This window comes from Hylobates moloch, unplaced genomic scaffold (genome assembly GCF_009828535.3).
Source record: "Hylobates moloch isolate HMO894 unplaced genomic scaffold, HMol_V3 SCAFFOLD_20, whole genome shotgun sequence".
In the NCBI taxonomy this organism is placed as follows: Eukaryota; Metazoa; Chordata; class Mammalia; order Primates; family Hylobatidae; genus Hylobates; species Hylobates moloch.
In genome coordinates, this window is record NW_026652295.1 from 2,965,940 (window position 1) to 2,981,898 (window position 15,959).

General features: G+C 50.0%; 2 protein-coding genes across 5 annotated transcripts in view; one reads left to right on the forward strand and one right to left on the reverse strand.

Annotated features, from left to right (window-relative positions):
* The window catches only part of PSMG4 (proteasome assembly chaperone 4), a 52,716-nt gene that overhangs the window by 8,079 nt on the left and 28,678 nt on the right, over positions 1-15,959 (forward strand). Inside the window, exon 3 of one of the 2 annotated variants that reach the window (XM_032140433.2) lies at positions 641-839. The exons of the other annotated variant lie outside the window; for it this stretch is intronic. Coding sequence (XP_031996324.1) covers positions 641-762 — 122 coding nt within the window. The 3' untranslated portion in view covers positions 763-839. Of the gene's footprint in view, positions 1-640; positions 840-15,959 lie in introns of those variants that run through there. 2 annotated transcript variants of the gene reach the window in all.
* Positions 2,035-15,959, reverse strand: part of SLC22A23 (solute carrier family 22 member 23) — a 185,730-nt gene continuing 171,805 nt past the window's right edge. For 2 of the 3 annotated variants that reach the window (XM_058432132.1, XM_032140432.2), the window contains one exon: positions 2,035-6,460. In XM_058432132.1, coding sequence (XP_058288115.1) covers positions 6,103-6,460 — 358 coding nt within the window. In that variant the 3' untranslated portion in view covers positions 2,035-6,102. The remainder of the gene's footprint in view (positions 6,461-15,959) is intronic. The other variant, XM_032140431.2, reaches the window with a different exon arrangement.

Here is a 15,959-nt window from a genome sequence, read left to right on the forward strand (position 1 = left end):
CACACCATTCTCCTGCCTCAGCCTCCCTAGTAGCTGGGACTACAGGTGCCTGCCACCACGCCCAGCTAATTTTTTGTATTTTTACTAGAGACGGGGGTTTCACCGTGTTAGCCAGGATGGTCTCGATCTCCTGACCTTGTGATCCACCTGTCTTGGCCTCCCAAAGTGCTGGGATTACAGGCGTGAGCCACCACTCCCGGCCATTTTTTGTGTTTAAAAATTTTTTTTTTTTTTTAAACCAAAACACCAGAAACCCTCTTCTGTGTAGGACAGAGGTTCTTAAGCAGTGCGGAGCACCTGCAGGGCCTGTTCCCGCAGACAGCTGGCTCCAAATCCTGGCTTTCTGGGTCAGGAGGACTGGGTGCGGCCCAGGAGCTGCCTCTCCAACAAGTTCCAGGGAGGCTGCTGAGGTGGGGCCTGCCCTTCGGAACCCCAGGTCTGGTGGAGAGACTGGGAGAGGCCTGAGTGACTCGTCTGCATTTGCAGCACCTGTCTGAAGAGAGGCATGGAGATTAGAGCTTTCTTCTCTCCCTAAAACCCCATCCTCTTTCTGAGCATTTCCCAGCTGCACGTGGCTGTGAGGAACTCGGGGCCTGCAGTATTTCAGGAGTGGCCGTATCAATGTGTTTTCTCTTTTTAGCCAGGAAGACCAACAAACAGGTGTTTGTCAGCTATAACCTTCAAAATACAGACAGTAACTTCGCATTACTTGTAGAAAACAGGATCAAGGAAGAGATGGAGGCTTTCCCCGAAAAGTTCTAGCTGAGTGGCAGAAGTGAGAATTTGTAAACTTATGTACAATGTACATGTAAATAAATGGATTGAATTTCAGTTTGTCATCAGGCCGCGTTCCCGTTTTGTTTTTAAGGGGTTAATCTTTTGAGCTTCCTTCTCAGCAGTGTGTGGGCCAAAAGGCTAATACTGACCCACCTGCTGAAGGAGAGGCAAAGTGGGCAGTATACACTTCCTCATTTGGCTGTGAGTGATAGAGGGATGAAATGGGATTTTTGTTGGGATTGAAGGCTGTAATCTCATCTAAGAGTTTCCATCAGACATGACTGCTACGTGCATCCTCAGTTAGAATTAAAGCGATGTATAAATATGCGTTAGGTTTGTGTGTGCATTCCTCAGAATTCTGCCTTGTGAATTGATGCATTTATCTCCTTCTCATTGCACTGAAACCCCAGGGCACTTCTCTTCTTGCTGTGTTCTCCCTAAACCCTTCCTCTGGGCACTCCTTTTTTGCTGTGTTCTCTTTTGGGCCTACATTTGAACACCTTCCTACATTGCCCCATTACTACATTTGTGGTCTTGGGAAGTCTGACTTCTCTAGGCTCTGTCTCCTCATCTATAAAGTTGGAGTAATCCCCACCTTGGTGGGTTCTTTTTAGGATTTAAGCAGGTAGGTAGAAACGCTTTGCAAACTATAAGTGCCATGGCACTTAGATGTCAATTATAGTTTGATCTCCTTCCTTTTTATGGATTCAGAGGCTTCAGGTCCATCTTTCTCTTCTTGTTATTTCATCATCTTCCCTTCTCCCCTCTCTTCTATCCCAAATCCAGAGTACCTCAGGTACCTGCTTTGCTCATGTGTACTCCTTAGCCTTTAATCTTTAATGCTACCACTTGAAGTGGGTTCCAGTCTCGGGCCTTCTCCAGAGGTTCAGATGGTCTGGGGCCCAGGCTTTGGCAGGATTGAAAGCTCCCCTGGTGCCTCCGTGCAGGCAAGGTTGAGGACCACTAGCAAAGAACTTTCTAATCTTTGGGGTCCGTCTGAACCCTTTTTGTTCATCCAGAGGCAAAAGTCTTGCATTGAGCCAGCAGCAGGCAGGTGAAGGTAGTGACCCTGGCCAGGATGGAAAGGCACGTCAGAGGAGGAGTGCGTCTGTGGTTCCGGGTGCTTCCCTCCTTTGCAGACTTTCCGTGCTAACCTCGAGGCCCGGGCCAGCCTCATTGCAGCTTGCAAAGCTGAGTGGACACCTCTCTAGGAATATAATAGCGAGTGACACAAAATCAGGGCTATGGAGAGAAGAGTTTGGTATAAATACTTTATTAAAGAAATATTGTCATTTTCGTTAAAAAATACTACATTAGAGAAGAGAGTTTTGGGTTACCAGTCTTTCCTCACAGAATCACAGTGTAAGATATTCATTTCTTGACGTCTCTAGGAACCTTCAGGCCACGGATCAGCAGAACATAAACGAATAAGGGAAAAAAATTCCTCTTAATTTTACTGATGGCCCCCGGTCTCTCAGGTGGTCTGAGAGTGGCACTTGGTAAACAGTTTGTGTTTAATCCAGCCTCTGCCTCTGACTACCTTTAAGACCAGGACTCGAAGCAGAGTGAGAGGCCTCCCTCCACCCACCTCGGGGCGAGTGAAGACACAGCTTACAGAGGCGTTAAAAGTAGTGACGCAGCGAGGTCTGAATGAACACGGACGATTTTATTACTCATCATTAATGGTAGTGAAATGCCCTTCGGTGGATACCATCAGGTGAGGTAGGGAGGACATTCCAGAGGAAATCCGTTAATGGGGCAACATTTTTATTTCTGTACATTTACATACAAATTTTCCCCAAAGGTACAACAGATGCGACACCATGCAGACACGCAGCTGTGAACGACAGTTCAGAACTCAGCGTAAGCTTGTGCTATGAACGAGCACCGTCAGAGAATCCCCACCCACACGTACAGAAACAGTTTTTATATTACAACCTCAAGGACAGAGGGAGGGAAGTGTTCGCCGCTAGACATGACACACCATACTGCTTTTCCAAAGCACACGGGACGTGAAAGCGAGGTGGTGCCTTCTAGACGAGAGGACAGTTGTAGTGTGGGCCTCCCCCGCATATGCGATACCTCGGGCCGGGCGGTATGATGTCACAGGCCCACTTATGGCACTTCCAGTTTGGGATTGCTCATTTGGCTCTAGGAAGTGGTGGTGTCTGAGTGCGATACTTCCCTGACGATGCTTTTGTTTTCCTTCTGTTCTGTAGCCAAACCACTTTACCAGCCCATCTTCCAGATGCAGGTGATCTTACTCTCGGTAAACAAAAACATTTAAACCTTTTTCCTGTTACTCTTGGGTGGTAATAATTAGGGTATTTGGTAAGAGTTTGACTTCAGGAAAAGAACAAAGTGAAGAAATGTTCAGCTCCGTCTCAGGTGTTCACATTTGTGCATAACTTTTATTGAAAGGCTGACAGGGTAGGCTAGCAGAACACAGGGGTGTGTGGAGGAGAGTAGCAGGGGGTGGGAGGGTCAAGTTGAAACAGTGGGTGCCTGCACAGGGTCTCCCTATTAGCCAGGAAGGGAACAGGACAGAGGGGTTCAAGCGTGACAGGCTGTGCTGGGAAGTGGGCAGCCATAGCAGCCTCCCCTGCCGAGCGTGGCGGGCCCAGCTGCGTATCAGGCTCGGGTGGGTCCTGCCCCCTTGCTCACTTGCTACCAGGTTTTCCGGGGCTGTGCTCATAGGGAAGTGTGGCTGCTCCGGCAACATTTCATAAAGGTGTTCCTCGACAGCTTCAGATATCCCGCCACAGAACAGGCACCCAGCCTCCTCCGGAGGCTGCCCTGGGAGGAGAGCCGTGGGACCGCCTTGCCAGCTAAGAGATATCACCCGCTGACTGTCGGCAAGTCAGCCTCACTCACATCCGCTGGATGCTGGTCCCAAGAGCCCAGGCCTCAAAGCTAGCATCTTTTCCAGTCATTGACGGATGAGTCCCGACGGCTGAAGTGCTGAGCACTGTCTTCGTTGGACCAGTTTTTTATTGTCATTTGAGGTGGAAATTGGAGATCATGACTAGAAGAGCGTGAGTGCTGTCCCTTTTGCCACCAACTTCCTAGAGATTTCGGGTAGCACTCTACAGCTTCAGTTTCCAAAAAAAAAAGTTTACACGACCGGTGTGAGACTGCTCGCAACTTTCATCACTTAGCATATTCTTCCACAACACAGTACAGTAGGTGGACTGCAGAGTGGCCTGGTGCTGAGGGTGATGGGTACAGACATACACCTGTCCAGGTGCAGGCTCAGGGGCCCCGCTGGATCCTTCCCACCTTCCCCAGCTGCCTACTGGCCTGGCTACTGGATGGATAGGTCCCATTCTGTACACAATGGGGGTTTGTTGACAGGTGGCTTTGTAGCAAGTACTCCAAAAAAGGTAAAAGGAATTTCACAAGTTTGGCACGCAAAGGCTGCACAGATCTAAAGAAAGGCCTTTGTAAAGGTGAATGCAAACTAATGTTGAAACATGGAAATGTGACTTTAAAAAAGAAGGAAGGTGAGGATGAGCTGGACGTGGAGCAAGTGGAGGCAGGGAGAGGCTGGCCAGACAGCCTGCTTTGCTGGGTATCTCAAGATCCCAGGTGTCAGTGTGGTCCAGCCACTGGAAACACGTGGCCATGAGTCTGCTTGCCCCTTGCTGTGTCTTTACACATCACCAGGCTCCTGATGTGTGGACCGCATGTGGAGGAGACATGAGTGGAGACAGCAAGCAGCAGGCCGGGTGGAAAGCTGGAAAGGGAGGAGGTCAACCCCTTTTCTGCCCTGTGAATTCTACCAACTGTCGGAAGTCACTTCATTATCACCCAGGCCCGAGACCACAATTTCCCTGGAAGGACACAGCCCATGGCAAAGACATGCTTTGAGAAGGGATGAGTTGGACAATCCCAGTAAGAAGCCAGGCTGTCCAGAAAAGCTGGTGCCCAAGTTGCTACAAAGTGGTGCCTGCCCTTGCCAAGGAGGCTGTCTCTGAGTGGCCTTGGGTGTCCTACAAGTCTTCTCCGAAAATGCCAAGAGGAAACCTCCACTTTCTGGGGTGAAACGAGGAACACGAAGAGACCCTTGGAGGTCGAGGCAGGGGCAGCGTTGAGCTTTGGTGAGTTATTGCTTTCCTTCAATTTGTCTTGATGCCTTCGAAAGGCTGGAGGTCATTTGGACTCACCTATGAGGAATCTCCGCTCCCTGCCCGAATCCCGGCCTCTGTGCCAAGCGAGTGACTGAAAGCAGGAAGCTGGCCCAGGAAGGTGGGCGTGAGGGGGCCCAGCTCCTGCAGGTGCTCCCTGGAGTGATGTCTGAGGTGACGGCCATCCAAGCTGGTGATCTTCTTCATGGTGTGTGCTCGAGGTGTGGGTGACGGGCACGTGTGTGTGGAGGGCAGCCCCCCTTCTGTGGATTTGCCTCTGCCATCTTTTTGAGTTATTTTCTAATTGTTTGTAGCTTAGAAAGTAGCCATGTTTTTAAGTAGTGCTGGCACAAGAGCTGGCTGTGCACGAGGGACTTTTCTGCTGAAGCCAGTCTGGGAGAGGAGGAATAAAAACGAGCACATCTCAGGCCTCGACGCATGTGTTAGCTGTGTACTCACAAAGCTGTGGCGATACGACCGCTGCTCAATTAAGATTTCTGGTGAAATGTTTAAGCTTTTTCTCCAAGAGCTTCCAGCATCAAGTACAAAAGGATGATCCTGAAGGAAAGATGAAGCTGGTTTTAATGGCGTCTGTGAGCTGCTTTCCCTGCACACGGAACAGAAGCTCTTACCTTACAAACAGAAAGGGGAAAAGGACCTTAAAAAACCATACACAGATTCTCTAGCAAAAGCCAAATTCATGTACATTTCACTCTGTCTAAAATGCAGTCCCGGAAACGCTCCATGGTCCTGTCCTGCCTCTGCACACAGGCAGGCAGCCTGGGGGCCTCCTGGGTGCTGCCAGGAGCCATGTGCCATCTCCCCAGAGGGACCGGCTGCGGCCGTGGTCACTGCAGCATCTTCCCAGAGCGACTGCGTCTCGCTGCTGAGGGAGGTGATTCCATTTGTAATCAGTGAGAGGGAGAGGGAATAAAGTGCTTCTCGTAAAAATGACCAAAATAAATACACACATTTAACGGCAGAAAAGAAAGTCTTGGAAGGGTTATTTCCAAAGAGTTTGTCTCCTCCGACCCGCGCTCCTTGGACTTTTGGAAAGACAGGATTTCCCCACACCAGTTGAGAGGCTCAGCTTGGCTGGGGCAGCTTTCCCACCCCTGGCTACGTGTTCGGTCCCTGGTCTGTAAACCTGTGCCCAAGCTGCCCCAGACCCTGGAGGCCCCGGGTTCTGCAGGCTAGGCTACATGGCCTTCATGCCGTTGGCTGTGGCACCCTCGGGCAGTGTGTCGCCCACAGTTGCGGCATCGTGGAGGCCCGAGTAGTCCTTGAGCTCGGCGTTGGTCAGCAGCAGTGGCTGCTCCCCCTTCTTATGCGGCAGCAGCGGCTGGCGCGTGTAGTGCTCCCCGTTGGAGATGTTCTCGGGCAGGTTCTGGTCCCTGCTCTCGGGCAGCAGGAGGATGCAGATGATGCAGATGAGCGTGCAGCAGGCAAAGATGATGTGGTGCAGGAAGTAGCCTTTCTGGTTGTGCAGCTCGATGATGGGTGCCGTCAGCATGCCGAAGCCCGCGCTGGCCAGCACCAGCCCCAGCCCGCCGCACCTGCAGGGGGAGGGAAGCACAGGGAGAGCTGCTGTGGCCTAGCAGGCCGGATCTTGGGAGAGCTCTGGGTGGACCAGGAAGCCGCCTCTGCAGGGGCCCTGCTGCCCTGGGCACTGCCCAGTATACCCTGACCTCACACATCCCGTATCACCAGCACCCCGGCTGTATCTGTACAGGGCCACCCTAAGGCAGTGACTGTTTTTCCTCATCAATTCAAAAGCTTTTACTTATCTTTTTCTTTAATCCGTTTCCTATTTTTATTGTTTTTTCAGGGCTGGGGGACCATGAGAACTTTATTTTGAAAGGCAGCTTTATATTAATACTACTGTAAATGGGAAGCCGGTATTACTTGCCATAAGTAATATACGAGGAAAAACAAAAGGGAATGAAATTATGCCATTTCCCCCAAGGCCTGGGGGATTACCAAGGGTTAAAGAGGGTACTAAGGACATATCAGCACGAACAGAGACTTTCTCTTTGTCATAACTAGAGAGATTGCAAGATACTTTAAAAGAGTAGTTTCCTCACTGTGAGTTGATGGCCTACGTGTCTCCCAAAATTGCTCACATACCACCATTGGAAATGGTCCCATCTCTGAGGATTGTGCCTGAAGGGTCCCCCAAATGAAGCTGTGCACTGACAGAGAGGAACTCACTGCAGCTCTGAGCTCAGGACAACCAAAGTCCAGAAGGCCAGCCATTGATCTCCACTCCCTGCCTTGTATGGGAGTAGCCAAGAGTCCCAGGGATTAGTAGGTAAACAAAACTTACAGAACCCCTATCCCTCAAGCCTTTCCACTTTGACCTAAAAACACTACTGGGACAAAGGTGTTCTGTGGCCCCTGAGAAAGCAGTGCTGTGCCAGGCTGCAGTGGGACTGTGGCGCTCAGATGACAGGCCAGGCTAGAGAAGGCTGCCTGGTCCCCAGTTCTGGGGCCTCATTGAAGGGGGCAGGCAGAGGTGGCCTTTCTCGAGGAAGGGGGAAGTGGAGTTGTCTGCCTCGCTCCACGGCAGCAGGCAGAGTGGTCCTTTGGTTTGGGGAAGCTTTCTAATGGGGCTGCTCAATTGTGAGGCACCCCCTTGAAGTGAAGAGACCTTTGTCCTTGGAACTGCTGAGGCTGAGTGGGCTGAAAGGGAGGTCCCTGCAACAGGTAGGAGGCAGGTAGATAACTCCAGCTCTTGACTAGTCTGTGGTTCTCTTGGTTGGCACTATATGTAGCTCCTAACTCACCAAAAGACTGTCCTACAAGGTCACAAGATACAAGATCAACATACAAAAGTCAATTATATGTCTACATGCTAGCAACACCCAAAAATGAAGTTAAGAAAATTCCATTCACAATAACATCCAATGAATAAAATGTTTAGAAATAAATAAATGCAAGACTTGTATGCTGAAAAAGATAAAACATTGCTGAGAGAAAATTAAAAAGATTAAATGGAGTGACATTCCATGTTCATGAATTAGAAGACTAAATATTATAAAGATGGTAATTTTTCCCAAATTGATCTATACATTCCACATAATCCTATCAAAATTCCAGGTGACTTTTTTTTAGAAAACAGCCGATCCTAAAATTTATGTGGAAATGCAAAAGACTCAGAGTAGTCAAAAACAATTTTGGAAAAGAACAAAGTTAGAAGGCTTGCCTTCCCAGTTTCAAAACTTATAAAGCCGTACTACCTAAGGCAGTGTGGTGTTGGTGTATGTATCAATAGATCAATGGAACAGAACTGGGAGTTCAGAAACTTTCACATTTATGGTCAACTGACTGTAGATGGAGGCAAATCCAGTGAGGGGGAAGGGATAGTTTTTTCAACAGGTGGTACTGGGACAACAGGATATACACGTGCAAAAGAATGATGTTGGGCCTGGCGCGGTGGCTCACGCTTGTAATCCCAGCACTTTGGGAGGCCGAGGCGGGCGCATCACGAGGTCAGGAGATTGAGGCCATCCTGGCTAACCTGGTGAAACCCCATTTCTACTAAAAAATACAAAAAATTAGCCAGGCGTGGTGGCGGGCACCTGTAGTCCCAGCTACTCGGGCGGCTGAGGCAGGAGAATGGCGTGAACCCGGGAGGCGGAGCTTGCAGTGAGCTGAGATTGGGCCACTGCACTCCAGCCTGGGTGACAGAGCAAGACTCCATCTCAAAAAAAAAAAAAAAAATGATGGACCCTTCACATCCTGTAAAAAAATGAACTCAAAATGGATAATAAAATCTAAGTGCTTAACGTAGCTCAAACTATAATGCTTCTAGAAGGAAACAAGAGAAAAGCTTTATGACCTTGGGTTAGGCAAAGATTTCTTACACATAACATCAAAAGTAGGATCCATAAAAGAAAAGGCTGATCAATTGGACTTCATTACAATTAAAAATTCCTGCCCTTCAAAAGATATATGTTTAAGAGAAGAAAAAGACCATAGACTGGGAGAAAATATTCGTGAAGCATGTATCAGATAAAGGACTTGTAACTAGAATATATAAAGAAACTTTTTTTTTTTTTTTTTTGAGAGTCTCACTCTTTTGCACAGGCTGGAGTGCAGTGGCGCATTCTCGGCTCACTGCAAGCTCTGCCTTCCAGGTTCATGCCATTCTCCTGCCTCAGCCTCCTGAATAGCTGGGACTATAGGCACGTGCCACCATGCCCAGCTAATTTTTTGTATTTTTACTAGTCGGGGTTTCACCGTGTTAGCCAGGATGGTCTCGATCTCCTGACCTCATGATCCACCCGCCTTGGCCTCCCAAAGTGTTGGGATTATAGGCATGAGCCACCATGCAACTCTTACAACTCAAAGAAGACCTATAATCCAGTAAAGATGGGCAGGCCAGACACAGTGACTCATGCCTGTAATCCCAGCACTTTGGGAGGCCAAGGTGGGAGGATCACTTGAGGCCAGGTATTTGAGACCAGCCTAGGCAAAAAAAACCCCATCTCTATTAAAAAAAAAAAAAAAAAAGTTGACAACATACAAATGCCCATCAACTGGTGAATGGATAAACAAAATGCAGCCTATCATAGAAAATGGAATATTACTCAGCCATAAAAAGGAATGAAGTACTGACACATGCTACAACATGGACTTAAAAACATTGTGCTAAGTGATTGTATGAATCCATTTATATGAAAAGTCAAAAAGGCCTGGAATCCCAGCACTTTGAGAGGCCGAGACGGGTAGATCACCTGAGGTCAGGAGTTCAAGACCAGCCTGGCCAACATGGTGAAACCCCATCTCTACTAAAATACAAAACTTAGCTGGGCGTGGTGGTGGGCACCTGTAATCCCAGCTACTCGGGAGGCTGAGGCAGGAGAATTGCTTGAACCTGGGAGGTGGAGGTTGCACTGAGCCGAGTACCTGCCATTGCACTCTAGCCTGGGCGACAGAGCGAGACTCCGTCTCCCAAAAAAAAAGGGCAAATGTGTAGAGGCAGAAAGCAGATTCGTGGTAGCCTGGGGCTGGGAGTAGGGATCGACCTCAGAGGAGGACAAAGGGATTTTGTAGGGAGAAAGAAATGTTCTATAACTGCATTGTGGCAATGGTTGCATGGCCCTGTCAATTTACCAAAAGTCACTGAATTGTTCACTTAAAATGGATGAATTTCATGGTCCTGTAAATTAGGCCTCAATAAAGCTGTTTAAAAAAAAAAAAAAACTTCCGGCCGTGGGGGCTGGGCCGCCTGCTGGTACAAATTTCCAAAGCGTTTAGTTCTGGGCGGGCGCCCAGGCCTTGCCTCCTCTTTCCAGGAACTCAACAGACCGGCCATGACTCCCCTTTCCACCGCCACCTGCAGCCAGGGTTTCTGCTCCACTCTGCCCGCTGTGGCACTGAGCGGCAGCTCCCTTGTGCTGGGGTCTCCCCGGGCTTTGCTGCTTAGGACGGGGAGAGCTTCCCTGCCTTTGTGACGTGCTGCCTGCTCCCACAGACCCTCTCAGACTGTCCTGGGTTTACATGGGGGGACATGAATGGAGGAGGCTTGGGCAGGGGTGACCTGGGCAGGGAGGATGGCAGTCCCAGGGTTCCCAGGTGGCCCTCGTAAGCCGGATATACACAGGTATATGCCAGTAAGATTCGCAGATTTGGAGCCTTTTTCTCTGCAGTGGAAGAATGGTGATTTGTGTGTGTGTGTGTGTGTGTTGGAGGTTTTTGTCCTGTTCTATAACAAAATAATAGAAGACACTTCTCTCTCCCTTCTCTCCCTCTAATGTAGAAATGGCTGCCTCTCTGTAGGTTACAGTCCACCCATCTGCATCCACCATGGGCATAGGGCTTGGGGGCACAAGGGCAGCCTTGCCAGGCTTGCAGCCCTAGGGGATAGAATCGCTGGATTCTTCCCTTTCCCAGCTCCTTCCTGTCCAGCCCATGACCAAGTCCTCAGGGCCTCCACTCCAGGCCGCCTGGGTCTGCCCTCCTCCCTGGTGCATCTTCTGCTCCCCCTGGACTTTGTTTCCTCACCACTGCCAAACCGATTTTCCTAGAACACAGAGCTGCTAATGTCACCTGGCTGCTCAGAGTCCTCCAATGGCTCCCTCCTGCCTGCAGGGTGAGGCACAGGTCCTGGGGGCCCCACCTCTTCCTCCTGTCCTCCCTTTCAGTCCCAATACTCATGGCACCGGGGTCCCTCAGCTCTGTCTGGTGCTCGCTCTGTGAGGCTGGCCTATGCTGGCTCAGCCAAGCTCCCACAGGCTACCTGGGTAGGGCGCCATCTGTGCAGTTCTAGAGGAAGGAGATGCCTTCCAGTGCAGGGGCTTCGTTAATGTTTATTCCATTAGATGACTGTCAAGACCGGGGCATCAGCCATTAGCCTCCAAGCCTTGGGTAAACCCACATACAAAGAACCAGCCCAAAGTGAGCTATAGAACAGACGTTTGCTGCCACAAAGGTGCGAGTGCCGTGGCTGGGAGCAGGAGTTCTGGAGCCCATGAGCCTGGGCTAGAATCCTAGCCGCCCGCCCACCAGCTTCACCTCCTGAAGCCTCGGTCTGCGTCTATAAAACGGGGATGAGAAAAGCTTCAACATCCAAGTGCGGTGGAGGTTAAAGCACGAATGACTAGCATGGGGACGGGAAGATCCGTGGGTTGATTGGTTCCAGGTGGCATCCACTGAGTGCCGGGGAGGGGCCACCCAAGTTTTTCAGGGTCTGGGGGCAGCTGGGTGTAAGAGGAACCACAGCTGGAGAGGTTCAAGAACTGGGAGGCGAACAGGATGAGCCTCTCCCGTGGGCCTAAAGCCTCCAGGCATGACATGGAGTCCTAAAAGTTGGCAGAGGGGACTGTGCCACTGGGACCCTTCTCCTCCACCCTGGCCTTCCTCAGTGAGGCACCAAGTTCTGCAAACACTGTCTCCTCAAACTGCTTCCCACCCGCCCACCCTCACCCTTCCAGGAACCTCTGATCCTGCTCCGCGAGCGCTAGGAATCCTGCCTCACCTCCTGGCCGCTGTGCACTTGCCAAACACGCATCCCCTCTAGAGCCACTATGTGTGGCGCTCCAGGCCACACCCTGGGAATCCCCAGTCCCAGCCACCCTCTGAGTCCAGACTGAGCAGGCTCTCTTGGGCGCTCCCCCGGCATCCTCAGGGCACTTGTGTAGCCCAAAGACACATTTGCGTTGCGTGTCTGTGTGTCTCTAATAGACACCAGATGTTTCCAGGGCAGGGCCAGGCTCCGTGTGCTGTCCCCAGCACCTGCCCAGCCACTGAGACCTGGCTGGCACCTGGGCATCTACTCAGTGCTATAGTCGGATTTCTAGAGTGGCCCCAGTGATTCCCACCCTTGAGTGTGTGCTGGGCCTCAAGGTACAAGGTACAAATAACTTAATTTTTAGCAATCAAATTTACGGCCAGGATAGTGAGATGTTCCTTCCACAACAAGGTTCCAAAAGGCGGATTCTAGCAGACTCTTGCTAGCTTTGACGAAGCGAGCTGCCTTGTGACCGTGGTCCCTATGGCCAGCGGCCAGCGAGGAGCTGAGGCTGCCAGCCCCACAGCCCGTGAGGAAAGAGCCTACCAGTGCCTGACTTGGTTTAGTGGTGGACCCTACCCACTGATGGTAGCCTCTGAGAGACCTGGAGCAGAGGACCCAGCCAGGCCGTGCCCAGACTCTGGAGCCATGGAAACCATGAGATAGTAGATGCTTGCTACTTCAGGCCCCTATGTTTTGGAGCGATTGGTTATGCAGCAATAGAAAACCAAGATAGATAGTCAGTGAGTGACAGATTCCCCTGCCTTAGCCACGGAGGGAGACTGACAGCCACCTCTCATGTAGGCTGTGAACAGGCATCAGCACTTCATATCAGAAAGCCCTTCCCAGGGAGAGGCTGAAAGAGTTGCAGGAATAGCCACACCACTGTGCTTCTGGGCCTCAAGGGGACATGGATGAGGAAGAGCAGGAATTTGGGAGATGTCTCCCAGATACTCACACTCTTCCCAGGCTGAGGGTCCCAGACCACCGTTCAAAGACACTCTGCGTCTTTCTGTCAGTATTTGTTCATGTGCCTGTCACCTTACTAGTCTCTGAGCCCTTCAAGGGCAAGAATTATTTTCTGGGACATCAACAGGCACGTGTTGTTTGTGTTTAATAAATACTGGATGCTTGCGGATCACACTGGCTTCCTGGATAGGAAGGTCAGCTCACCCAGATGAATGGGACAGGTAAAATATAGATGACCACTGCAATGAGCAATAAGATCAAGTCCTTCTGTAAGATGAAGACTGAACACCTAAAATAGCCAATTAAGTCTTTCTGGTAGATCTGGCTCTTTCAGGAAGCCACAGGGCATATCAGATGCTAGGGATAATGGACATGATTTTAATGGGGACAGCATTTTCTCGGAAACCTCCCAGGTTTCTGCCTGACCTTTCCGGCACTAAATGTGGACGGCACTGACAAGCAGCGAGAGAACTCCCCTTACTCACACGGGAGTCACATACAGGAGGGCAGAGTACAGACCCCCAGGAGGGGTGGGCACAGGGCCACTGTTAAAGAGCAAACTGCATGGAACAAAAGCCTTGCATTGTGCCTGGTGAACCAGATCATACTGATCTACCTTAACTGTGCCAAATGAAATATTTAATTTGCAGATCATTAGAAAAATGTCTACGTTATATGTATATGTGTATACATAATATGCAACAAATGTACACACCTGCATATATGATATGGAATATATCTTTTTTTTTTTTTTTTTTCCTGTGGAAGCAATTCTCTGGTTTTCTATCAAAGATTCCTTGACATGGCTGGGCATGGTGGCTCATGTGCCTGTAATCCAAGCACTTTGGGAGGCCGAGACGGGCAGATAACGAGGTCAGGAGATCGAGACCATTGTGGCCAACATGGTGAAACCCCGTCTCTACTAAAAATACAAAAATTAGCTGGGCGTGGTGGTGGGCACCTGTAATCCCAGCTACCTGGGAGGCTGAGGCAGGAGAATCACTTGAACCAGGTAGTTGGAGGTTGCAGTGAGCCGAGATCACGCCACTGCATTCCAGCCTGGCAACAGAGCAAGACTCCGTCTCAAAAAAAAAAAAAAAGATTCCTTGACATTATTCAGTAAGATTAGGAAAAATTTTGGCAGAAGTTGGTATGCCATTTTTGGCTCTTTTTTTCTCTCTTGAAATCTCAGATTAGAGAAAGAGATTGTTACATCCTTGGTTTTAAGGTGTTGGGTTCCTTTCCTGCCCCTGAAATGTGGGCTCTGCCAGTGCCTTTTCTGCTTTTCTCTAGGTTGTCACTAGAGGGCAGCATACACCCGTGTTTACAAGTCAGAGCTGCTTGATTTATGGACAGAGGAGAAACGAGGGCACGCACTGCCTCCTGGTGCTTTAGGAGCACAAAATTGTAATATCCACGGGATATCTTTATTTTACTAGCAATAGGATCTCAATAAGGTAGGAAGACTGATATGCAGGCCGACTTCTTATTAGAAATGGCAAACGTCATTGAATTAAGGATTCCAGAATCAAATTGCTGTTAGCCATGTGAACGTTACCATCTCGCATTGAAACACCGGAGGCGATTCTCCCATTCCAGCTCCTCTTTTATATTACTTAATGTGACTTGACTACATTTCTGTGAAGTCAAGGATGAGCAAATATTTGTACCATTTTTTACAGAAATAAATACAACTGCTGAAGATACCCAGCGAAGAATAACATGAACTGTCCCATGCTGAGGCCAGGCCCTTTGTACATGGTCTCCATTCTCCACCCCCGCCTAACAAGGTGCCTGTAGTCAGTTTTGTTTTAAGACAAGGACACTAAAGCCAGCCAAGGGACTCGCCCAAGGCCACACAGGGAGGCGGCCTCAGGATCATGGGCAGTTCCATCCGGCTCCTTCCCAGGCTCTGGGCCGTATCCTCAGCACTGTTCCCTCATCCCGCCTGGCTCCTCAGTGCTCGCATGCCACAGGCGCTGCCGGCATGGGATGCATGCTGGCTTCCTGTCTGCTACTCACTACTTGTTTTCAGATGTCAGACATTTTTAACACACAACTTTTTTTTTTTTTTTTGAGACGGAGTCTCGCTCTGTCACCCAGGCTGGAGTGCAGTGGTGCCATCTCGGCTCACTGCAAGCACCGCTTCCTGGATTCACGCCATTCTCCTGCCTCAGCCTCCCGAGTAGCTGGGACTACAGGTGCCCGCCACCACACCCGGCTAATTTTTTGTATTTTTAGTAGAGACAGGGTTTCACCGTGTCAGCCAGGATGGTCTCCATCTCCTGACCTTGTGATCCGCCCGGCCTTTAAGATACAACTTTTTAAAGAAATTGAACAGACTCTGATACTCCCTTAACCCCAGGTCATCCTGGCCCTCAGTGCCTATTCTTGAGGCAGCATTAGAGCGGAAGACAGATGTCAGGGAGTCGTCAGTCAGGGAGGGTCTCAAGGAGGCTCGTCCGACTTATGACCTAGAAAGGGCCAGGGCTGCCGGAGTGGGCAGAGCAGGAGAAAACAGGCGGCTGTCGTGATCACCAGCGCCTGCCTCCTCTCTCACCTGGACCCCTCTGTGAGGGCAAAGGAAGCCTCGGAGCCCACCTGGACCATCCAGATGGACAGTGGATAGAAAAGATCCGTCTAGGACCCCAGGCCACTTCTGCCCATGTCAAGCTGGGAGGTGGGCACAGTCAGGTACACTTGCAAAGTCACCCAAGTCCCATCGCCTTACAAATGAATCTGAGGAGCTGTGCACTGGCTGATGAGAACCACCACCTGGCCTGGGCCTGAGGGGGTAACTGGTTCTGTCAACGTGAGGTCTGAACAGAATCTCATGAAACAATATTTAGTTAACTTGGTCTCTATCATCCTTGGGGCAATAGATTTCTGCAAGCCTTCATTGCTTTTTGTGGTGGAACAAGTATGAAAAGTATAAAAGCATTTTTTTGAGCTTTTTGCAGAAAATTTCACATCCTCATGTTTGCTTACAGGCAGTCCATCCTGGCCCCTTACCCTTTGCTGCCAGAAGGCTTGTCTATAATAGTGTCCCAGGGAAAGGCTAGTTCTGTGCT